Source organism: Vicugna pacos, chromosome 20, assembly GCF_048564905.1.
Source record: "Vicugna pacos chromosome 20, VicPac4, whole genome shotgun sequence".
NCBI lineage: Eukaryota > Metazoa > Chordata > Mammalia > Artiodactyla > Camelidae > Vicugna > Vicugna pacos.
Window position 1 is genome coordinate 22,323,941 of NC_133006.1, and position 23,560 is coordinate 22,347,500.

At 50.6% G+C, this 23,560-nt stretch overlaps 5 protein-coding genes and 1 long non-coding RNA gene across 8 annotated transcripts in view; 2 read left to right on the forward strand and 4 right to left on the reverse strand.

Moving 5' to 3' along the window:
• Positions 1–839: 839 nt before the first annotated feature.
• On the reverse strand, positions 840–2,384 carry PFDN6 (prefoldin subunit 6). 3 transcript variants are annotated; one of them, XM_015237548.3, is made up of 5 exons: positions 2,137–2,384; positions 1,846–1,924; positions 1,516–1,586; positions 1,311–1,435; positions 840–1,054 (listed from the first exon to the last, which is right to left on the reverse strand). In XM_015237548.3, the coding sequence occupies exons 2-5, from the start codon at positions 1,907–1,909 to the stop codon at positions 925–927; spliced, it is 390 nt and encodes a 129-aa protein (XP_015093034.1). In that variant the 5' UTR covers positions 1,910–1,924; positions 2,137–2,384; the 3' UTR covers positions 840–924. The 3 variants fall into 3 exon arrangements, with proteins under 3 accessions (XP_015093034.1, XP_006202188.1, XP_031544256.1); XM_006202126.4 differs by having other exon boundaries at positions 1,846–1,988; XM_031688396.2 differs by lacking the exon at positions 2,137–2,384 and having other exon boundaries at positions 1,846–2,130.
• On the forward strand, positions 2,364–8,477 carry WDR46 (WD repeat domain 46). Its single transcript, XM_006202127.4, has 15 exons — positions 2,364–2,643; positions 2,743–2,946; positions 3,054–3,134; positions 3,255–3,367; positions 3,492–3,579; positions 3,705–3,766; positions 4,022–4,126; positions 4,220–4,370; positions 4,494–4,629; positions 4,821–4,920; positions 7,081–7,394; positions 7,528–7,622; positions 7,757–7,852; positions 7,981–8,094; positions 8,206–8,477. The coding sequence occupies exons 1-15, from the start codon at positions 2,575–2,577 to the stop codon at positions 8,305–8,307; spliced, it is 1,830 nt and encodes a 609-aa protein (XP_006202189.1). The 5' UTR covers positions 2,364–2,574; the 3' UTR covers positions 8,308–8,477.
• On the reverse strand, positions 5,647–7,815 carry LOC140687728 (uncharacterized). Its single transcript, XR_012062237.1, has 2 exons — positions 7,728–7,815; positions 5,647–6,306 (listed from the first exon to the last, which is right to left on the reverse strand). It is a non-coding gene; the product is annotated as an uncharacterized lncRNA (long non-coding RNA).
• Positions 8,478–8,751: 274 nt separating the features above from the next.
• B3GALT4 (beta-1,3-galactosyltransferase 4) lies at positions 8,752–10,476 on the reverse strand. Its single transcript, XM_006202129.4, has 2 exons — positions 10,397–10,476; positions 8,752–10,217 (listed from the first exon to the last, which is right to left on the reverse strand). The coding sequence occupies exon 2, from the start codon at positions 10,192–10,194 to the stop codon at positions 9,043–9,045; it is 1,152 nt and encodes a 383-aa protein (XP_006202191.1). The 5' UTR covers positions 10,195–10,217; positions 10,397–10,476; the 3' UTR covers positions 8,752–9,042.
• A 653-nt stretch (positions 10,477–11,129) lies between these two features.
• RPS18 (ribosomal protein S18) lies at positions 11,130–15,404 on the reverse strand. The gene is made up of 6 exons (XM_006202130.3): positions 15,288–15,404; positions 14,715–14,813; positions 11,758–11,844; positions 11,572–11,673; positions 11,374–11,465; positions 11,130–11,246 (listed from the first exon to the last, which is right to left on the reverse strand). The coding sequence occupies exons 1-6, from the start codon at positions 15,288–15,290 to the stop codon at positions 11,171–11,173; spliced, it is 459 nt and encodes a 152-aa protein (XP_006202192.1). The 5' UTR covers positions 15,291–15,404; the 3' UTR covers positions 11,130–11,170.
• Positions 15,405–15,525: 121 nt separating this feature from the next.
• VPS52 (VPS52 subunit of GARP complex) overlaps positions 15,526–23,560 on the forward strand; it is a 13,843-nt gene continuing 5,808 nt past the window's right edge. Inside the window, exons 1-17 of the mRNA XM_006202131.4 lie at positions 15,526–15,805; positions 16,634–16,718; positions 16,870–16,922; positions 17,100–17,175; positions 17,364–17,431; positions 17,735–17,910; positions 18,306–18,456; positions 18,788–18,888; positions 18,999–19,131; positions 19,273–19,330; positions 19,684–19,817; positions 20,230–20,385; positions 20,821–20,939; positions 21,197–21,320; positions 21,618–21,713; positions 21,814–21,921; positions 22,145–22,210. Of these exons, the coding sequence (XP_006202193.2) occupies positions 15,716–15,805; positions 16,634–16,718; positions 16,870–16,922; positions 17,100–17,175; positions 17,364–17,431; positions 17,735–17,910; positions 18,306–18,456; positions 18,788–18,888; positions 18,999–19,131; positions 19,273–19,330; positions 19,684–19,817; positions 20,230–20,385; positions 20,821–20,939; positions 21,197–21,320; positions 21,618–21,713; positions 21,814–21,921; positions 22,145–22,210 (1,794 nt within the window). The 5' untranslated portion in view covers positions 15,526–15,715. The remainder of the gene's footprint in view (positions 15,806–16,633; positions 16,719–16,869; positions 16,923–17,099; positions 17,176–17,363; positions 17,432–17,734; positions 17,911–18,305; positions 18,457–18,787; positions 18,889–18,998; positions 19,132–19,272; positions 19,331–19,683; positions 19,818–20,229; positions 20,386–20,820; positions 20,940–21,196; positions 21,321–21,617; positions 21,714–21,813; positions 21,922–22,144; positions 22,211–23,560) is intronic.

Here is a 23,560-nt window from a genome sequence, read left to right on the forward strand (position 1 = left end):
TGAAAGCAAGGAGTTGGTGGAAACGGTTCCTTCAGGATGGTTTATTCCTCCCCAGTAACCTCTCTATCTCTGGTCTCTTTATTTGCTCTTAAATTTTCCTAAGTTGTCACAGACCTATGTCAAGTACTAGCTACCCAATTAAAATGATCAGTACGAAGAACACCCTTGGCTTGGAATTTGTAGGAAACAATTTTTGGACAGAAATCCAAGAACAATTTTGTGGACAGTGTACAAACCTTGAGGACTTACAATATCACAGAGCGTTGTGTGTTGGGATTTTAAATCAGTTTAAGCTACATTTAAACAAATTTTATGAAGAAAGAGGTTAAAAAGAACTAAGATGCTAAGGCTATTTTGAGGATGACATATCATAGCAAGGAGGGTCACCATGTTTCATTCTGGGGTCACAGGTCAGAGAACTGTATGTTAGTCAATTAAACTCACTTTCCCCAAAATTGTTGCATTGTAAATGTCCTTCTCTTGTTTCCTAAAGGAGGATGCCAGCCAAGACAAAGGAGAGTTAAGGATTGTATATACAGGCAAGAATTAGGTTTGAGACTTTTCAGACTTCAGTCTCAAGAAAGATTACTTTGCCACAGAGAGATACCAGTGCAAAAATCTGGACCTGAGAAGGGGTGGTAGGTATAGCTCAGTGGTAGAGTGCATGCTTAGCCAGCAGATGTCCTGGGTTCAATCCCCAGTACCTCCATTAAAAAAGAAAAAAAGAAAGAAAAAGAATTTGGACTTGAGTGAGTTAACATAGATGGTAAATATATAAGGCGGAAGGGACCAGGGAATGGGTGGAGACAATTATGACAGAGGTGGCTGGTCAGAAAATGGCCAGGTATTTTCACATTTTATTAGCTACAGTATAGACCCTAGAGCTGCCTCATTCCCGCCCCTCCCCTTCCCCCCACCACGGGGTCAGGCCTTCCCAGGAGCCCCTGCCTTTGCTGCCTGGGCCCGCTGGAACTCCTGCTGCAGCTGAGCAAGGGTCTCCCTCTGTTGTTCTGACTGGCGCTCTAAGTCCCGGAGCTGGGATTCATACCGCTTACTAAGGAGAGACGAGAGGCAAAAAGCAAATGAGAAATTAGTGAGACTTACTATTGAGGATGCTTAAGGCAAGAAGGAGACTGGTGGAAAACCTGACATTTAGGGGACGGAGAAGAGGGGTTAAAGGGAAGGGGTTAGAGGAACTGAATAATGGGGATACTCTGGAGAGATACTCTACAGTGGTTTCTGCAGTGGTTCCTCAACACCTCTATTCCAACGTGTCAGGAACATCACAGGGTGCTGGGACAAAGACTCACATTTCAGCTGTGATGTAGTCTAGCCTTTTCCCCACTGTAGCCCGAGCCTCCCCAAGCTCCTGTTTGACCAGCACGGGACCCAGAAGTTTAAAGACCACGTTGGACCCATCCAGCAGGGCCAGTTCCTGATGGAGGGGTGAGACATACATGATCAGAATCATTGTCTGTAAAAGTCCTTCTCGCCCCACAAACCCCAGTCTCTCACCTCTTTCACGATATTATTTTCTGTTAGTTGTGCCTCTAGCTTCTGCCTCCCTGACATGGATTTACTCAAGTCTGGCGGGTGGAAGGAAAGACTTGATAAATCAAGACATCAAATGTGCCACCCAACCCCCAAAGTCCCCCACAAGAAAATGTATCTGAAGAAGTAGACAAGGATGGGGACGACGGGTCAGTGGTTGGGTAAAGCATATAAAGGGCCGCACACAGGGGCCCAGAGGTGGGGTGGGGGCGGGGCGGAACACATTATCTTGGCATGGCTTTGGGTTGTAAGTGAGGGAATGGGGGCGAGGCCACACCGATCCTCCTCCCTTACCTTTCTGTAGCTGTTGATATTTCTCCACTTCTCCCTGTAACTTCTTCTGGATCAGCTCAGCCATGGCGGGGACGAAAGCCTGCAGGGAATCGGAGAGGGGCACTGGGTCTCACACTGGAAGGTATCGGGGCTCTCTTTCTGGCCTGCGGGAATGACAGCCCTCTTGAGAGGCAGTCTCTCGGAGCACAGCAGTTTCTCTTCGTCCGGGATATCAACTCCACCCCGTCTCCAGCGGGTGGCAGGCAAACCGAGACCCCCAAAACCCCTCAACGGAACCCCTGGCCTACTCACGTTCTCCCTTCAGTATTGGTGAACCCGGAAGTAAACAACGAATGCTGGGAAAAAACGGCGCCGGAAGCTGCCTTCCGGCACATGCCGGGAACTGTAGTTCTAACATACCTAATGAGTGGCGTTCTGCTAAAAAGGCTAAACTTGGAAGGCTTTAGGCAAGATGAGGAAACGAAGCTGGGATAAGAAACTTCATGGTTACGTGGGTCCTGGCTCCGGACTGACTCTCTTTTCTTACTCAGGCATAAGTTGCCTCACGGCAGGGCGGGTCGGCCCCGCCCCTCAGTGGAGAGAGCGCCCTCATTCAAGATGGCGCCTAGAAGGCTTCAGACCTAGGGCTGCACCAATTGGATGACAACCGGAGGACTTCCGGGAGTTTTCAAGCCAACTGTGGGACAGCTGAGAAGAATTTGCACGTGCGTCGTCTTTCGGGTGGGCTAGATGGAGACAGCCCCCAAGCTGGGCAGGGATGTCCAGCCTAAGAAGGACAAACTTCAGGCCAAGAAGAAGGTAGAGGCCTCCTTGGGGTGGAAGGGAAGTTTTTAGCTGCGGGGTTGGAGGGGCGGGACAAGGGGCCGCGGAACATCAGGGCTCCTGATCTGCCCGTAGAAACCGCGGCGATACTGGGAGGAAGAGACTTCTCCAACTGCTGCCGGAGCCTCTCCAGGGCCCCCTCGTAAACTGAAGAGGAATCGAGAGCTCCGCCCCCAGAAGCCAAAGAACATTCACATCCGAAAGAAGTCTCGGATCTCCAAAAAGCCTCAGGCCCCGAAGAAACCCCGAGAACGGGGGCCTCAGCGGAGCTTGTCTGGGGTGAGCCTGGAACCTGACAGGGTAGCGAGACAACTCGCCTTCCGCCTTGAGGGTACGAGGGTTGGGGTCAACTCTAGTTGGTCTGCTAATTGCCTGCTCTGCCCTAGGCACAGGACCCATTTGCAGGCCCCGCCCCCGTCCCTGGGGAGGTGGTTCAGAAGTTCCGTCGCGTTGACAAATCCAAAAAGGTGAGACTTGTTGCAAGCAGGGAATGTCTGAGTGAATTGGATGGGGGCGGGGCCCGGTGGCTCTCTTGTGACCCTCCTCATATCCCTTGGTTCTTCCGCTCCTGCCCTAACGTGTGATAGCTGCCACGTTCTAAATCCAAAACCCGAAGCCGACTGGAGGCAGCTGAAGCTGAGGAAGAGGAAGTAAGTGTGAGAGCTGCTCGTTCTGAGCTGCTGCTTGCTGAGGAACCTGGGTAAGTGGACCCTAATGTGGGTCTCTCCGTCCCCTGCTTTATGGGGCTCTCGTTTCTCCATTTTGTTTTTGTACACCCATTTCACGTTAGGAAGCTTTAATGCAACTGTAACGCTCGCTTGCAGGTTTCTGGAAGGGGAGGATGGGGAGGACACGGCAAGGATACGTCAGGCTGACATCGTGGAGGCCGTGGACATCGCAAGTGCAGCCAAAGTGAGCCTGAGGATGGAAAAGGGCTCATTGGTTGATGGGTGGTGCAGAGCAAGATGGAGGTGGGGAGTGGAAGAGAAAATTACTGAAGGGAGCCTTTTTTTTTTTTTTAACTATTCCCTTTTCAGCACTTTGACTTGAACTTGAGGCAGTTTGGACCCTACAGGCTGAATTACTCTCGAACTGGGAGGTAAGGTTGAATTCCAATGACTTGAACTAGGATGTGGTCATGTCTCCTTAACCACTTCAGCCGTGCCCATCTCAGCCATACCAGTGTATGTTTGGATGTTGATGTGGGGAGGGTCCTGTGATCTGCTTCCATGTGAAGGTGAGTGTGTGGAGCAGTATCTCTCACTGGAGAAGAGGAGCTGGCGTGGGGCAGACCTCTGAGTCAGGGGTCAGTGCTCCCCTGCATTGACACCCTGCCTGTCCCTACCTCCAACAGACACCTGGCTTTTGGAGGGCGCCGGGGTCACGTGGCTGCCCTTGACTGGGTGACAAAGAAGCTCATGTGTGAGATCAACGTCATGGAGGCAGTGCGGGACATCCGGTCAGTGGCCTCAGTGGGGTGAGATAGCCCATCCCTGATTGAATGATAGCCTGTGACTCCCTTTCATGTTGAATCACTCCTCTCTCCTCCCAGGTTTCTGCATTCAGAAGCACTGCTTGCTGTTGCTCAGAACCGCTGGCTTCACATTTACGACAACCAGGGCATTGAGCTCCACTGCATCCGCCGCTGTGACCGAGTCACACGTCTTGAGTTCCTGCCTTTCCACTTCCTCTTGGCCACAGCTGTGAGTGGCTGTGGAGCACAGGGACTGGGTGGCAGACCCTGAGAAGACTGATCCTCCCCTGGGACCCCAGTAGAGGGAAACTAGAAGGCAGTCAGTCTGTCTCTTTCTCTCTCTCTCTCATAGTCAGAGACAGGGTTTCTCACATACTTGGACGTGTCCGTGGGAAAGATTGTGGCCGCTCTGAATGCTCGGGCAGGACGGCTCGATGTCATGACTCAGAACCCTTACAATGCTGTCATCCATCTTGGACACAGCAACGGTGGGTCCTTGGCTGAGGTCAATTCTGACCACCCATTCTGCTTTTCTCTTCTAAACATGTATTTCATGAGTCGCTTAAAGTTGCCCCTCTACCTCCCTCTCTTGTTACCTCTTGGCTTTGAGTCCCCATCTTTCCCAGGTTGAATCACCTCAGTGCCCTGTTAGTAACCTCAGCTCTTCTCTGATGTCCAGGGACTGTGTCTTTATGGAGCCCAGCCATGAAGGAGCCACTGGCAAAGATTCTCTGTCACCGGGGTGGGGTCCGGGCTGTGGCAGTAGATTCTACAGGCATGTAAGTCACTTGTTTGGGCATGAGGTGCTGTTGAGGGGAGTGTGTCACAGCTGGGCAAAAGGGACTAGAAGGTGTTGTGCCTTTAGGAGCACACACTCTGCAGCCAAACTGCCTGGTTTAAATCCTGGTGTTACCACTGACCAGCCATGTCGGTGGCCCATTATGTAACGTCGGTGTACCACACACGCTGCTTCCCCTGAGAGCGCGGGTATGAGTATCCAGCTCGAGGGTCAGAAAACTTTTCCTGTAAAGAGCCTGATAGTAAGCATTTTAGGCTTTTTTGATAAAGAGGCATAACCGAGTGTTTCACATTGGTACTTACGTAACATGAGAGAAAAAGTATTGCAAATTTTTAAGCAATTACGTATAAAAACAATTGAACCACAATATATCTGTAACACAGGTCAACTAGTGGGAAGAACTGGATTTCTGTTTTGGAGAATAACATTTGCTTAATTGAGTTCTGAATCGTCAAACTTGATTGCAGATGTGTATCTATCAATGCCGATCTGTGGAGAGGTTTTTTTTTTTTTTTCATCTTTGCAAACATTTTTCCACATAGATAGACAATGAGCTCGGTGGTGCTCAAAATGCTATCAGGTGGTGGCCTTGTCACTGAGATGATAGTGTCCTGGGCAGCAGTGTGAAGAGATACCGTCTTGACCATTCTCCTGTGCTCTCGTAGCACAAAAGCAGCCTCGGAATAAGTAACCAAATGAGAGTGGCTGTGTGCCAATAAAACTTTATTTGTGAACACTGAAATTTGAATTTGAAATAACGTTCACATGCCTTAAAAATGTTTTCTCTTGCTTTTTTTCCCCAACCACTTAAAAATGTAAAAACCATTCTCAGCTTATGGGCTGTACAGAAACAGGTGTGGGCTGGACTTACTTGACTCATGGGCCATAGTTCGCCAAGCCCTGGGCTTAGCTCCAAGCTGTAGTTGACATTAAAGACGGGCATGGCATCCAGAGCTTACCGTGGTGCCTAGTGAGTGGGTGGCGCCACGCTCTGTGACCATCATCATTAAAGATGATCAGATGGTCGTTCTCTTGAGGTCTGGCTGGTGACGAGAAGGGTAGGGCTGGGAGGTCTGCTTTGAATTTCCACTCTTCCTGGGCGAGTATGTGCATTTCCACAGCTGTTCTGTCTGACTTGTATGCGTGTTCGGATCGGGCCTACTGTTTCTCCCAACTGGGCCTCTATTCAGCCCCATCAAAGGCCAACTCTGCTCAGAGGAACCCTTTAGTTCCTTCCTCCTGTGTTCACAGCCACAGCTAAAGAGAGTCCTTGGTGTCTGGCAAACACACAGCCCCTCGCCTGGCTGGTCCCCCTTCAGCCTCCTTCTCTGAGGAGCAACTTGAACATCGACAGAAACTCCAGTCTCTGAAAGTAAACGACTTATGTGGGTCATGATTCCTTGAGAGGGTTTGGTCACCAACCTTGCCCCTCCTCCTTCCAGGGGAAGGGGGCGGGGTGGGGCCCTCCAGTGCATTACTGCCTTGCTTCCTAAGGAGGCTTTCTCCGGTCTGCATGTCTTCACCTTGTGACTTGTCATTGCTGGAGACCAATGTCGGGCACTCTGGGTCCCTCTCTGACTTTCAAGAGCCCTTACAATTTGTACACTCCTGGTCCTCCTGTCCCTATTTCCCACCATCCTGAAAACAAATCCCTGCTTCCAATACCTGCTGTATATCTCTGTTTCTTGTGCTTTCTTGAGAATTGCCTAGAAAGGCTCAAATCCCAATTTTCCCACAAAGCCCTCCCCGACCTCCTCAATCCGTCCTTCCCTCTGCTGAGCCGCTGGGCTGTCTGCGCAGTGGAACATCACTTAGATAGATTGTCGTATGCCTTTTCCCTTCAATTCACACGTCTTGAGTAGGTGAGAGCACAGACACTGAAGAACCCAGTCTAACTTGAATTCCAGCTCTACTGCTTACTCTGATTTCCCTTTTCTGAGTTTGTTTCCTCACTGTAAAAGGGAAATAAATAATACGGTCACGTGATGCTTAACTGAGAGGAGGCCTGTGGAGGGTGGTGTGATGGTAGTGATTACTATTATTATTGGTCTTTTTCTCCCCAGCTGGACTTCATGCCTGGACTTGGTCACAGGCCTGCCCAGTAAGCTCATACTACAGATTAACCTCCTCTTCCCCCCAGGCACATGGCCACCTCTGGTGTGGACCACCAGCTAAAGATCTTTGACTTGCGAGGGACGTTCCAGCCTCTGAGTGCTAGGACTCTGCCCCAGGGAGCAGGGCACCTGGCCTTCTCCCAGCGGGGACTGCTGGCTGCAGGAATGGGTGACGTGGTCAACGTGTGGGCAGGGCAGGGCAAGGCCAGCCCCCCCCTCCTGGAGCAGCCCTACCTCACTCACCGGCTCTCAGGCCACGTGCACAGCCTTCAGTTCTGCCCCTTTGAAGATGTGCTAGGGGTGGGGCACAGTGGGGGCATCACCAGCATGCTGATTCCTGGTGAGTAGGCAGGGATGGGGCTCATAGTGAATGAACTGGAGGGAAGTTGGGATGGGTCTTGGATCAGCCAGGATCAAGGGGATTGGTCAGGCTGGGCCCCTGTTGATGGCCCCATGCTCCTTCCTCCTTCCAGGGGCTGCTGAGCCCAACTTTGATGGCCTGGAGAATAACCCATACAGGAGTCAGAAGCAGCGCCAGGAGTGGGAGGTGAAGGCGCTGCTGGAGAAGGTGAGGTGCCTGCGTGTAGTTTGGGGCCGGGGGTCTTGGGAAGAGTGGGATTCAGCAGCCTCCTTGGTTTCCATCCTTTGGTGTCACCCTCTTGTGGCTCCTTACCCTTTCCTGTCCCTCTGTGACACATCCAGGTACCTGCAGAGCTCATTTGTCTGGATCCACGAGCCCTGGCAGAAGTTGATGTCATCTCTTTGGAGCAGAAAAAGAAGGAACGGATCGAGAGGCTGGTATGGAGCAGGCACCTGACCCCCACCTCCTATCCCCACCTTGTCCCCAGAAGTGCAGCACTGCAGGCAGGTGCCACCACCCCTGCCTCTGAGGCTGTTCCAGGTTTCCCTCTTACCCCTTCCCATAGGGCTATGATCCCGAGGCCAAGGCTCCATTCCAGCCAAAGCCAAAGCGGAAGGGCCGCAGTTCGACAGCAAGTCTGGTGAAGAGGAAGAGGAAAGTCATGGATGAAGAACACAGGGTAACTGAGCACTTGGGGTGGGCCAGGCGCCCATGGGCTCTGTCCTCTTGCTTGTGCCTTTGGCTTGGCCAGCCCGCCACTTCTCACCGCATCCCTCTCTCCCCATCCCAGGACAGAGTCCGGCAGAGCCTTGAGGAGCAGCCGCAGAAGCAAGAGAAGGCAGCCAAGCCCACAGGGGCCCGGCCATCTGCTCTGGACAGATTTGTGCGCTGAGCCAGGCTCCGGGGTGACCTGGGAACAACATTCTCTCCCCAGGACCTCCTGTGGGGAATGCTCCTGTTCCCTGGAATGAGGAGGGAGTAGTGTGCCCCTTCCCCATCTAGGAGTGGACAGCTGGCTCTGGGGTGGGTTGGTATTAAAGAGGAAGGTGAGTGTTTGGATAATGTGTTGGGATCATCCTGTGGACTTGTCCTCTCCCAGGTCTAGCACAGGGCTGCTCTCGGATACCAGGGGTCGGTCATGGTGTCTTGTTCCTACCCTTCCCTGTCTCTTGGGGTTGCTGTGGCCTTAGCCTTGCCCTATAGGGCCTTCCTCCTTGGAAAGGCTGTCCTCCCTCTCCCACAACCCTGGATATGTTCTTCCCATCCAGCAGGGTCCGGTAGCCTTCAGGTTGCCCAGGTTTGTGTTCTGGGGCTTCTGGTGAGGACCACACTGTACTCGAAGAGGAAGAGAGACAACTTTATTGAGGGGCTTATGCCCCTCCTGCCACGGCTGGAGAGAACAACCCAGCATGTGCTGCTCTTCCTGACGACCATCTTTGGGGCTGGCAGGTCAGGCTTCTAGGTTTCTCCTGTATCCCTCAGTCTTCAGTGACAGACTGAGTGTCTGGTGTGGGGAAGCTGATCCGGGCAGCCAGCTAGGGCCCCTGCCTTGGGCATGGGAGAGAGGTCGTGGGGGTGCTAGCTGGACCCTCCACTCCTCGTCCCTCTCGTGAGCCCCCAAGCACTCTCAGCTGTAAAGCCAGGCTATTACCCGACACCGCAGGATGCCTAGTGCTCCTTGGAGCCAGGAGCAGTGGGGTTCAGTTCTTTCACCATTAGAGCCATCCACCAGCTTCCAGGCTTTCTGCATCTCCATGGGATCCAACCCGTGGGATGTCAGCAGGAATTTCCCATAGCAGCACCGGTCCAGAGGGTAGTGGGTCGCACCAGCCAGCTTGACAGAGTGGGTTGGGGTGAGGCCTCCTCGTCGGGCACTTACTCCCACAAAGACATCCTCCAGAGGCAGAGGGGGTGCCCGGCTGGCCACCTTCAGGATGAGCTGCACGGCGGAAGCTGATAGCACATAACCTGTGCCTGAGGCATAGGGGGGAAAGGGGCCCCAGGTGGGAGGCCACTGCTCCTCTGATATCTGGTGCTTGCCCCCTGGTGTCCGAGAGGGGTGCACCCGCCAGTGCACACGGCCCAAATACAAAAGAGGCACTGAATGGCTCCCCAAGGTGGGGCCTCCTTCCCACTTTTCATCTCTAACCTTAGCCTTTTTCTGGGGCTCCATGCCCCTCTTCTGTTGCTCCCAATGGCCCCCTCGCCGGACCAGCTCTGATACTAGTTCCGGGACGTTGACATACACGTCATCGTCAGTTTTGAGGACGTAGCGCGCCATGGGGCAGTGTTTGTCCGCCCAGTTGAGCCCACTGAGGGTCTTGAGGGTGAGGTTGCGGTAGGAATCCTGGAAGGCCGCCTGCATGATGTCCCCCTGGGCCGCTGACTCCCGTGCCAGGTCGTTCCCGTGGGAGTCCCCGGTGGGATGGCGCCAGCTTGGTTCCCCCAGTAGAAAGAGAGTCTGCACCCTGAGCCCCTGGGCCTCGCGTAGGCCGCCCCATGAGGCCCTAATGGCATTTCTCTGGTTCAGGTTCTCTGGGGCCGTGCACACTAGGATTAGCAGGAAGGGAGGGGCAACGGGACCACTACACAGCTTCTCGTTGGGGATCAAGAGGCGGGGCAGGGCCAGGGGCGGCCCAGGCGAGACAGGGGCAGGGACCAGGGAGGCTAGCGAGAGGCTCAGCAGCTCTTCCCCGATGCCCGAGGGCCCAAATAGGGTCCAGACAATCACCAACAGCAGGGCGACGAGGAGAAGGCGCCGGAAGAGACTGAGGGGCATGGTGTGGCACGGTCAGAAGGGATCTGGAGGGAAAGATGGAGGGCAGTTAATGGCCAGGGAGCCCAGCTCTCGGAAACCTGGGTCCTTAAAGGGCCACGCCTGGGATGGGGCGGGCGAATCGCGAGGCTAGTATCAGCGCCGGAAGGTGCTGACGCGGGAGGCGGCGCGGCGGGAACCATGGGGGCAGCTTTGGAGAGGTTACCTTGTCGGCGCGGCTCCAGAGCCCGGCTCCATGGCTGGCCGCTCCGCTTCACCAGCCGCCTTCCCCGCCCAAGTCCCGCCCCTTTCGCCGGGCGGGCTTGGCGCTGCGCAACCCCGCCGGAAGCTTCGCAACCGCGCGACGCACAGACTACAGGCGGGAGTGGGTGGGGTGGAAGCGTGACCGTTCCCCGGACCAGGCAGGAATGAAATTGGACCCGTGTCTTAGCCGACAAACGCTGTGCAGCCGGACCGGCAGCGGCCTCCCCCGCGACCGCGCATCCCACCTCCCTGACGTCCCGGGGCCCAGTTTTTCTGGGTCGTCGTAATCAGCATACCCCCCAACTTTCCGATTCTGGGCCCCTACCTTGTAAAACCTGGGGTGGTAAAGATCTGCAAATTCTCATCCAAGCAATTGGCTAGGCTCAGCTACTACACAAGGCACAACATTCCACACGCCAAACCCAAGGAACCTCGTCTTCATACTGGTCAGGGCTCCCCCTCAAGGCTGAGTGTTGCTTATTCCTCCCTCCCACCTTTGAGCGACACACTAGATAAAGGGTTGCTTCCGGTAGGGTGGGGACTAGCAATAGTAAGCTTTAATCAAGACCAAGGACATTGGGTACCTGAGGGGGCAATCAGCTAAGAGGGAAAAAGGACCAACAGGGCCCAGCATTACAGCACATTCCCTTATCAGTGTCCCAGAAAAATGGCAAGGACCACAAAGAAGGAAGCCATAACTGTATAAACTATTTATTAACAGACAACGCCCACAAATTTATTTCTTCTTGGACACACCCACAGTGCGGCCTCGGCGGCCTGTGGTCTTGGTGTGCTGGCCTCGGACACGAAGTCTGCAGGTGAGAAAACAGAGGGGTCACAGGTCATTCACCACACAAAACAAAGATGTAGGAGCAGAGGGAGCATGAGAATTCTCTGGGAGTCCAGGGGCAGGAAGAGATGAGGCCCACCCCCACTCACCCCCAAAAGTGGCGCAGCCCCCTGTGGGCGCGAATCTTCTTCAGCCGCTCCAGGTCTTCACGGAGCTTGTTGTCCAGACCGTTGGCCAGGACCTGGTTTCAGAGACAGTGAGGAATGCTTGTTTCATCCTCTGGCCTATGACCAATTCTAAATGGACACCTTGCCTTACTTTTCTCTAATCTCCATCTCAGTACACACCTGGCTGTACTTCCCATCCTTTACGTCCTTCTGCCTGTTTAAGAACCAGTCTGGGATCTTGTACTGGCGTGGATTCTGCATAATGGTGATCACACGTTCCACCTGGCAGGCAGGACAAGGGTCAGGTCCAGATGGTTCCCCCCTCCAAGGTGGGCACAACTCACAGCCCCCCTTCCTTGTCCTTACCTCATCCTCAGTGAGCTCTCCTGCCCTCTTGGTAAGGTCGATGTCTGCTTTCCTCAACACCACATGAGCATATCTTCGCCCCACACCCTGAGGAGAGGTTTCGGAATTGGAGGAGTCTTATTTTTTGTTTCCTCTCTAGACCCACTATTCAAAAACACACAAAGGTAGGGCCTAAAATAACCTAGTGCCTTAAACTTTCCCTGATACAAAGCTAAAAATTAAACGAAAAAGAATTTTGTTCAGGAGCAGGGCTGGACCAAGAACAGACAACTTAGGGCAGACATCCCTTGAAAACACTATATATATACCATCCAGCATATGCAGCTGTCAATAAATGCTGTTAGACAACGCAGCAACACCAAGAGTGGCACCTCCTGATTTCTGCATCGTGGATGAAGCTGATGCCTTTCAAAGTTGATGTAGCACCAGAGCTGTAAGACTAGGGTGTTCTGAATTAATAGGGTTGATCAAAGGTTAGGACTGTCAGTTGCTCAGTGTCTAAGTCAAAGGGCCACAGGCCATGTATGATCTTTTGGGCTGGTCACTGCATCCCTTTGATCAAAATAAACCAATGCTTAAACCAGTGGCATCATATCACCTACACTGGTACTCCCTGCCACTTGAACTCACAAGCCAAATAGATCTGGATAGTGAAGGATGGGGTGCTGGGTTGAATAGCATTCCACCAAATTTACAACCACCTGGAACCTCAACATGTGACTTTATTTGGAAACAGGATCTTTGCAAATATAGTTAGTTAAAATGAGATCATACTGGATTAGGGTGGGCCTTACAAAAGGATTCTTACAAAAGGATTGGACAGAGATGAGAGAAGGCTATGTGATAAGAGGCAGGACAAGAGTGATGCAGCTATAAGATAAACAAACCAAGGACTGTTGTCAACGAGATGATAGGAGAGGCAAGGTAGGATTCCTAGAGCCTTCAGAGGGAGAATGGTCCTGCTAACACCTTAATTTTAGATGTCTGGCATGCAGGACCAAGGGATTAAGTTTCTGTCGTTTTAAGCCATCAAGTCTGTTACAAGAGTCCCAGGAAACTAAAATAGATGTTATTTCTTCTCTGTAAGAAAGTGACCCAGAAGTCAAATTACCAGGAGACTGATCCATAAGAGATTAGGGGCTAAGTCTCTCTCAAATTTAAGTATTTACAGAAGAAATATTACATCTGAAGATTTACCTCAAAATACAGGTGGATAGGGAAGGGTATAGATGAAACAACTTTCCATAAACAAGTTTTTAAAAAGTTACTATCAAGCAAAGATTTTTGAAAGCCCTACTTAAGTACTGGCTTGCCAACGCTCTTAGTCCACCAAATCCCCTTTACTGTCCCCAAGCAGACCATGTTTACTCTCTCCATCCAGAAGAGTATACTACAGGAAACCATCACTTTCTCATCTTTGTAATCCAACGGCCTGGCCCATGTAGAAGAGTTGATACCAAGTTAGCATTACTTTCCGAAAGCATTTAGAGCACTTACTCGTGGGGGCACTGGCATTTTGGCAGGACAAGAGCTCCTTATAAAGAAGGCCAATGGGTACCTCCCGGTCATTGTGAACTCCAACCCCTCCCGTGTTTCCAAATAATCCACAAATGGCAGTTATCATCCTCATTTAGAGGAAGGGCAGAATAGCCAGCCTGAAGGAATAGTTATAATAAAAAAAGTCTACAAATGGAAGCAAATCAAAGGATCACGGCATAGAATAATCTTGCAGATGTAGATTACTTCTCAATAAATATCCTTTTCTGCTTGTGTCAACTTCAATACCCCACCTTTCCCTGGCCAATTAACCTTGCTTTACACCACTCCTTTAACTACGTTTTTTGAGGAATCCCTCCTTATTCTATTTTCCCTTCCCCCCGGCTACATCTTTCTTCCAATTTCCAAGTACCGCATCACTCCCTATTCCAGATCCTTAACAAAGGACCACCCCCAAGCTTCAGTTCTTTCACCAGAAGAGCCAGCCTTTGCTGACTCTTCATACAATTATCAAAAATCCTAGTGCCCAACTATCTCTACAATAACCTTTCCCAGCGATAAGCAATAAAGCAAACTATACAAATTTTTTGATTTCTCAGTGCATGTAAACTATTTACTGAGCAACAGCATTATGTCTAAAAATATATACCTTAATTAAGACACTTTATTACTACGAAGTGCTCACCATCACCTGAGCCTTCAGCAAGTTTTAATCCTTTTGCAATAGGAACACCAAAGATCACTGCTCACAATCACCGTAACAGTGATAATGTCTGAAATACCGCGAGAATGACCAAAATGTGAGACACACCAAGTGAGCAAATGCTGCTGAAAAACGCCAACAGACTTGCTCAAGATAGGGTTGCCACACACACAAAAACACATTATCTGTGAAGCACGATAAAATGGGGTAAGAAAATATTAAATAAAAGATAATGCCTCTACCTGGAAAGCCAGGTGGTCATTAGCTTGGTTAAGGGGGCTACCTAAGCTTGCATTCACTGAATTTAATTTACAAAAACTATCCAAGTACTGGCTCCTGTTTCAACTGTAAAGGGGCAATGACTTACACCTCTGGCATGTGAGTATATGTCCTGTCATGATACAGTGACACCACCCTACTCCCGCTCCCCAACTATAGGTTTCTTCATACTTGGAATCTCTTGGCATTGTCTACTCACTCCTCAATATGTACAATTATCCTATTTCCCAGACATACCAATTTTGCAGGAAGGGTTACTTTTATGATGCACTGGGGGAAAGGGGCAGAAACCTAATCTAGAATGAACCTCACAAGCTGACTGATGGTTTATAGAAAGCATTAGTGTATTCAGGTAGACAACGGAACCCATTCTCCATCCCCTGGGTGTAACATCTTGGCTTGCTCCGAGACTACTCTTTGGCTTTTAACACTTCGACCCAAGTTTCATTTATATTCTGTAGTCCTTACGCTACTTTACCTTAATTGCAGTGATGGCAAAAGCAATTTTCCGCCGCCCATCGATGTTGGTGTTGAGTACTCGCAAAATGTGCTGGAACTTTTCAGGAATTACTAGAGACTGAGAGATTGGGGGAGAAACCAGACACCGTCAACTACTGTCAACCCGTAACCTCAAACAAGAGCGTTAAGGTGGTCACACAGGGAGCAACGACCTCCTTCAGGTTTTCACCACACAGCGAACTCCTCAATCCTGCAAACCGCAGGAACATGAAGTGTTCAGGCTTGGGAAAAACGCAACCTTTGGGAGGGAGCAAGTCTCCTACTTGCTCCCAAAAGTACATTGAGTGGCGGAGGCCGAAGGTCCCCACACATGCCCAAGCCTTTCGCCGCTTTCCAGCGCCCGGGGAGTAACTCTTCCTCTGACACCACTCCCCAGAACTGCATGTCTTAGTCGTCCTTTTCCAGGGGCGCGATCCAAGAATCCACACAAAGTTGCGTGCCCCTAGAATAGGACGTTCTCGGCTCCCTGACAGCAGACCTTCCCTGCCCCAGTTCCGATGTCGCCGGATACCCGCACAGATTCCAATCTTACCATGGCGGCGGCCCCAGCGGCGGTGTGTAGGCCTCCAGTGGAAGAGAGAACGGAAGTTACGTAACAGCCTTTTATAGCTAGCAGGCGGAAGAGGCGGAGCGGTCTCTGCGAGGAGCTTCCGGAAACTGCACGAGACTTCTGAGAGTCCGCTTTGGGCACAACAACTTCCGGTGCGGTCTCCCTTTAAAGTTCGTAAAGTTCTTGGGTGTGAGAGCAACGAAGGTTCCGGGTTGAGATCGTGCTTAAGACTTCCAATTCCCATTTACACTTGGGTGAAGCGGTTACATCTGAAAGGGGAAGGCTGGAGTCAAACAATTTAACTCAAATATCTGGGAACGATTTCGCGCTTTGCAAGACATTCCAGGACTTCGAGTTCCAATCCGCGGAACGGAGTCGCCTGACAGCTGCCGGAAGTGAGGCTGCGCGGAATGGCCGCTGCTGCGACCATGGCCGCAGCTGCCCGGGAGCTGGTGCTGCGGACCGGGGCCTCAGATATGGAGGAGGAAGAGGGCCCGCTGGTGAGAGCGCAGGGATATTTTTCCTCCAGAGGCTTTTCAGGCCTCCTCACGTCAGAAGGGCCTGGGTTGCGTGTAGGCACAAGGTTAGGAGCTCGGCTTCTACCGTTGATGCTACCTGGTCTGGCTCTTCATACCCCTCCCTGGGATGGACTGGAGCCCGAGCGGGGACCAGAATGGCCGAGACTCAGGTTCTGGGGACACAATTTCAGTTAACCTCCGGATGTTTGGGCAGAAGAGAAGCAATGTAGTGTAAAGGTTAAGAACATGGCTTCTGGAGTCAAACTGCCGGGGTTCTAATTCCAGCTCTGCCACTTAAACTTTGTGTGTCTTTGGGCACATTAACTAGCTTTTTTGTGCCAGTACTTTCCATACCTATGAAGTGAAGAAAATGAGACCTACTATATAGGGTGTCGGCTAGGAGTAAATGACTTAGTATATGTAAGTTGGCACCTGACATGCAGGTAAACACTGTTAGCTGACATTTCTGGAAAGGCTAGGGCTCCCCAGAGGAATTGTGATAGAACACTTAAGGTAGCAGGAGTCTGGGGATCCTGAATTCAACTGCAATTTCAGCTCTGTTCTCTGCATCTCCTAATTTTCCTCATTTGGTCACTTCGCCCCTTGGTGGGTTGCTTGTCTCCTTGTCATATTCCCTACACATCAGCCCCAACTAGTAGACTGGGTACCATATGAGACTTATGGGATTTTTTTGACTCAGTACCTACCTATGACCCTAGTAAAAGTCCCTCTCCCCCACTTAAAGCATTGGGGTTTATCCCATTATATTTTGTTCTCCCCCTTTCTTTCCTATAACCTGCCCCTCTCCAGGGGGGTGGTCCGGGTCTTCAGGAGCCATTGCAACTTGGAGAGTTGGACATCACCTCTGATGAATTCATCCTGGATGAAGTGGATGGTAAGTGTTGGCACTGGGTGGATGCAATACTTATAATCTGAGAGGCATAGGGGCCAGAAGTGATAAAGCAGGGATTGGTGTGTAGATGTTTAATGTTGGGAGAGGGAGCTGTGGAGCCAGCTGAACCCTTACGATAAACTTCTGTTTCCAGTTCACATTCAGGCAAATCTGGAGGATGAGTTAGTAAAGGAAGCTCTTAAAACGGTGAGGCTTTCCACTATACTAATCTGCCCCTCCACCTACCCTCTCCTCAAAGAAAAGAAAACAGTCTCTTGCTCTTAAAATGTCACCCTGTCTTACTTTCTAGTCCTTTGTTGATTCTGTCCTGGTGTTCCTTCGCTGACTCTCTCCTGCTGACCTGTAATGTTTATGTTCTCCCAGGGCGTGGATCTCCGGCACTATTCAAAGCAGGTTGAACTGGAGCTACAACAGATTGAGCAGAAATCCATTCGGGATTGTATCCTCTAGCAGAGGAAAAGGGTGGTGTTATTAAGATGGAGATTTTATGGGGTGTGGTGCTGATGTCATGCTGGGGCTTCCGTCTTCTTTCTGAGGTTTCTGTCAGCTCGGGGAGAAATTGGAAAGGGCCTGCAAATCTGAGGATCTCTGTTTTCATGATGACACTCCTTGACTTTTGTGGGTCAGATATCCAAGAGAGTGAGAACATAGCTTCTCTGCACAACCAGATCACAGCCTGCGATGCTGTCCTTGAGGTTAGTAACCATGACTTGTGACCCCAATAACCCTGAACCAGATCATGGTCGCTAGTACCATTCTTTAGGTCATTAGCCTTAGGTGGGGACAGTTAGAGCCACTTTCAGGGTGACCTAAGCGGCTTTTTTGTTCTTGCTGTCATAACTAATGTTATTTGCTAGTGACCTTTGGGGTACATCTTCCCTTATGACCTGCTGCCCTCATAGACTGATAGATACTGGAGACTACCAAGAAACTTGCGTGGCCCACTCATCCCCTACCACCCCAATGGCAATTCAGCAACACTTCTGCCTTCCCCCCAGCGCATGGAGCAGATGTTGGGAGCTTTTCAGAGTGATCTCAGCTCCATCAGCTCTGAGATCAGGACACTGCAGGAACAGTCAGGCGCCATGAATATTCGGCTTCGAAACCGCCAGGCTGTCCGGGGGAAACTGGGGGAGCTTGTCGATGGCCTAGTGGTGCCCTCTGCTCTTGTCACGTGAGTCACCAATCTGAAGGGTCATAATGTCTATAGTAAGTAGATGGGCTGGAGTGACCTACGCTGCTTACCCCATGGGCCTCCTGGCTCCCAATCATCAAGTGCCTTCCAAAAACCGATCAGTGGATTGACAACCTTTATAACCTTGACCTGTGCTTTAGGCATCAAAGATGAGGGATCATCCAGGGTCAGGCATGTAGTGAGGGGGTCCAAGGCTTACGTGGGCAGTAGGGATGTGTATTTGTCCAGGAACAGAAAACTTTTTCTGTATGTTCCAACTACATGATACAGTGTAAGAATGGAGGAGAGACGGGCTGGATGTAAGGGGTATGTTTTAAAGTCTAGGGATATCTGGGTTCCTCTCCTAACCCATCCCATCCCTCCCTGCTACCCAGGGCAATTCTGGAGGCACCAGTGACAGAGCCCAGGTTCCTGGAGCAGCTGCAGGAACTGGATGCCAAGGCAGCTGCAGTCCGAGAGCAGGAAGCTAGAGGGACGGCGGCCTGTGCAGACGTCAGAGGCGTTCTTGACCGGCTCCGGGTCAAGGTCGGGGGTGGGGGTGGATACTCCTGAGACCACAAGAACCAGCCTCCCTGAGATGTACACCCCTGGATTTCCCTGGCAGAGCTCATTCTCACATCTCTGGGTTTCCCTGAAAGTCATTGTTTTCTTTAATGGAGATACTGGGGATTGAACCTAGAACCTCGTGCATGCTAAGCATGTGCTCTGCCACTGAGCTATACCCTCCCCACCTTAAGAAATATTGAAGAGATATTCTCTACTCTTCCCCCTATATTGAAGATTTGTTACTTCCCTAATTCTTCCCAAACTGAGAAGGTTGCAGCTTCATGCCCTGTGTTTGGTCCCCCATGCCTAGGCAGTGACGAAGATCCGGGAGTTCATCCTTCAGAAGATTTATTCCTTCAGAAAACCCATGACCAACTATCAGATCCCCCAGACGGCCCTGCTGAAGTACAGGTCACCACCAGAAGGAAGGGCTTGGGATGGCCTCTGAGCTTTTGAGCAACCCAGCGTGCTGTCTGGTGTCTTGGGCAGGCAGGGAGACTGACTGGTCCCGACCCCTGCAGGTTCTTCTATCAGTTCCTGCTGGGCAATGAACGAGCAACAGCGAAGGAGATAAGGGACGAATACGTGGAGACGCTGAGCAAGATCTACCTGTCTTACTACCGCTCTTACCTGGGACGGCTCATGAAGGTGCAGGTGAGGCCACAGAGGGAGAAGTATTCCTGGGCACCTGGGCTGGGCAGAGGGGCAGCCACTGGGCAACGGGGGACACTATAAAGAGAAATTTTTTTTTGTTGAGCTTTGGGAAGCTATGGTTACCAGTTCTCTTTTCACTAGTATGAGGAAGTCGCTGAGAAGGACGATCTAATGGGCGTGGAAGATACAGCAAAGAAAGATATCCTGGAGCTGAGGAGCCCTCATGCCAGGCCTGGGGAGTGAGGGGGCTCCTGGCTCCAGCCTCCAAGGCTTTGCTGCTTACCTTTTTCTGTGAGAACAAAACCTCTGAGAATGATTAAAGGCTGTGGCCACCCTCCCCAGAAAAATGCACAGATGATTTTGACACATCGTTTTGCATGTGATGTCAGGGGGTGTAGAGGGTTCTACAGATGTAGGTAAAATGGGGTCCTGGTACTGGGAAAGAGGGGCACCTAGGCTGTGTTTGGCTGCCAGGGGTCCCTGGAGGTCCTGAGTCTTTGATCTTCCATTACGGTTGTAATCTTACTGTTTTCCTTGACTTGGAGCCTTCACGATTCTTCTCAAAACCATCCCTCCGCAGCAGGAACACCATCTTCACCCTGGGGACCCGTGGCTCTGTCATCTCCCCCACTGAACTGGAGGCACCCATCCTCGTGCCCCACACCGCCCAGCGGGGAGAACAGCGGGTAGGGGGAGGAACAAGCTTCAGTCAGGAGAGGGACTCTGAGGCCAGACCTCAGAGCCAAGCCCTGCAGGCCCCTGTGTGAATCCCCTTCTCCAGTCACCCCAGTGTCCTGTGATGAGAAGAGGGTTGGGACCCTTGACTTAGGGTGTGCAGGGGGGGGAGGCTGGCAAGGGGAATGACGTGTCACGAGGCAGGTGTGAGTGGATGCAGGAGCAGCAGCTGCAGATGTGGTTGGGCTCTTTTGTCCGTTCTCCCCCGATGTCTTCTGTATCCATTGAGGATGCTCTTTCGCAGCCTGGACATGGCTTAGATGCGGAGGGTCTCTTGAGCTCTCAATACCCAGGTTTGCTGATTTTCTAGCCACATCCAGGGGAGTCAGTATTGGGGTCCATCCCTTCTGTCTCTCTTCCTAGTATCCTTTTGAGGCCCTCTTCCGCAGCCAGCACTACGCCCTCCTGGACAACTCCTGCCGTGAATATCTTTTCATCTGTGAATTCTTTGTTGTGTCCGGCCCAGCTGCACACGACCTCTTCCATTCTGTCATGGGCCGTACACTCAACATGACCCTGGTAAGCTCCCTAGGCCCTGTGCTCTTAGGCTTCTCTGTCCCCAGTCCTCGTCAGCACCGCAATGAGGTCATAGCTCTGGTGGTACTGAAACCAGGATCCCCTCGTTCCAAAATGTGTATGCCTGATACTGTGTGACTGTCCATCAAAGCTTGGGGTCTCTGAAGTTACCCCTCCTGCTGATCCACACCTAGGCTATAGCACCTGAAAACTCAGGGGCCCCTTGGTGCTCAGTCCTGAATTCTGCTATGATGGGCTTGTGATCATAGATCTGGTGAGCAAGGCAGTGGACAGGGAAGGAGGGAGCATTTCCCTCTCAGATCTCCACCCACTTCAGGGCTGCATCCCTAGAGGAGCGTGTACATTTGTCTGTGGCCACTGGGAAGGACAAAGTAACAAATGCTCTCTTCCCATCCTCTGCCTGTTCCTAAATCACAGAAACACCTGGAGTCCTATCTGGCTGACTGTTACGACGCCATTGCTGTTTTTCTCTGTATCCACATTGTCCTCCGATTCCGCAACATTGCAGCCAAGAGGGATGTTCCCGCTCTAGACAGGTCACTGAATTCTGGTCCTTGATGCCCCACTGGCCTTGAACTCTTGGTCTCATACAAGCCTGCCCTGACCTTTGGGCTCCTCCTGACCTGACACCATTGACCGTGCTGCTTTCAGACTTACTGTTCACACTCACTCCTACCTCCACCAGCCGTTAACCTTTGATCAGGGTTCCCATATGCACACCTGACCCCTAGCCCTGCCCACCATCCCCCCATATTCCTTGCCGGCTGATCTCTGATTCTGATTAAGCCCACAGGTACTGGGAACAGGTGCTTGCCTTGCTGTGGCCACGGTTTGAACTGATCCTGGAGATGAATGTCCAGAGCGTCCGAAGCACTGACCCTCAGCGCCTTGGGGGGCTGGATACTCGGCCTCACTATGTGAGGGAGGGCAAGGGTAACAGAAGGGTTATTGAAAGGCAGGGCTCTGAGCTTCACTGTGGGGGTTGCCCAGCTTCACAGTTGAGTTATGGGCCTGGCTGGAAATTTCCAGGGTCCCACCCTGAGTGAGGGGCAGTCGAGGAGTGTGGTCAGACTCGGGGGTTGGGCACTGTTGGTAGGAGGGGTTGGAGGCCGGAGTCCCACAGAGGTTAGTTGGCCAGCTTCAACGGATTTGGGGGGTTGTGTTGGTTGGGCCGGGGGTTGGTGTGATTTTTCTTCCCATCTTCTTTCTCCCAGATCACACGCCGATATGCAGAGTTCTCCTCTGCTCTTGTCAGCATCAACCAGACGATTCCCAACGAACGGACGATGCAGCTGCTGGGCCAACTCCAGGTGAGAGGAGGGTGGGAGAGGTTTCCCAGGTGGGCTGGATTGCAGGGAAGGGCCACACACCCTTGTCCCCTGAGTCATCTCCCCCTTTCGGCTTTTTCAGGTGGAAGTGGAGAATTTTGTCCTCCGAGTGGCAGCTGAGTTCTCCTCGAGGAAGGAGCAGCTTGTGTTTCTGATCAACAACTATGACATGATGCTGGGTGTGCTGATGGTAACAGACCCCTTCTCCCTGTCTCCCTACCCAGAGAATTCAGGGTCCCCCCACTGCTCTGTGAACTCCACGAGAACGAGGATTATGTTGACCTCATTCAGTGTCTTATTCTTGGAGTCTGGCACAGTGTCTGGCTCCCACAATAAATGTGGAAGGAAGGGTATGTTCTAATGTGAAGGGCAGCTTCTCCCCAAACTTGAGATTTCCCTTTGTCCTCCCTTAGGAACGGGCAGCAGATGACAGCAAAGAGGTTGAAAGTTTCCAGCAGCTGCTCAATGCTCGGACACAGGTAGAGGTGTGGGGACAAGGAAAGGGACAGTCCTGTGTGTGTTTTTAGTTTGTGTGTGTGTGTGTGTGTGTGTGTGTGTGTGTGTGTAGGGAGTGGCAGTTAGTGGACTCAGATAAACAGAATTGGCATTACTATAACTTGGGTCACAACATGCTGTCATTATTGGGCTATTTTTATTTTCCTTTGTAATTTTTTTAGTGATGTAGACATCCATGAACCCACCACACACTTTGGCAACAACCAACATTGATGTATGAATTCCTCTTCACCCCATCTCCCTGCCTCTTTCACAGAGGGCACCTATGGGCCTAAATCTTGTGTTTCTTATGCCCTTGCTTTTAAAAATACAGGTATAGGTATGCTGAAACAACAATTAGTTTGGTTTTTGAGTGTCATAAAAACAGAATCACAGGATTATTTCATGCATAATTTTTCTAGTGTCATGTCGTTGCGTATGGTTGTAGCTCATTCTTTTTCACTACTGTATACTGTCACGTAATGTGAATATAACATGTTCTCCTGTAAGTGGTCATTTGTATTATTTCCAGTTTCTTGCTACCATGAGCATTATTTTATGAAGAATTCTGTCTTTGAGCACACAAAGGTGGTAGGTAAATTTTATCAAAGCTCTCTTGGAAGTAGGAGTAGGCTTGCTGCATATGGGATATGCCAGTGTTCTACTTTATGAGACAGTGTCAAATTGTTTTCCCAAGTGGTTGAACCAATTTATTCCTTATCTCATTGAGTCATATTTTCTCCACCACATGGCATATCAGACTATCTTTGTCATTCTGATAGGTATCCCATTGGGATCTTAATTTGCACTTTCCTGATTACTAATATAATTGAGCGTCATTTCAAATGTTAAGTAGCCATACACATTTTTCTTTTCTGTAAAACATCTGTTATAGTATTTGACCTTTTAAAAATTGGGTTGTTATGTTTTTCTTTTTGATTTGTAAGAGTTCTTAATATATTTTATATTTATCTACATAACCTTTTTGTTGATTATATAGATTGCAGATACATTTCCGTATGTGTTTTATCTTTTTGCTTTTTTTATGTTATCTTTAGGTGAACAGAAATTTCTAAGTGTAATATGATTGAATTTATTAATCTCTATTTTTATTGTCTTAAGAAATCTCTGATTACCTGAGTCAGAAAAACATTATACTATGTTTTGGAGTATGTTTGTAGTCTTAATATTGTAGAATTTTGCTTTTTACTTTTAAGTACTTTTGGAATTTACCTAAATATGCCTAGAATTTATTTTTGTGTATGATGTATGATAGGGATCTAACTCAGTTTTTTCTATTTGGATAATGATGGGTCCTGAACAATTTATAGGAA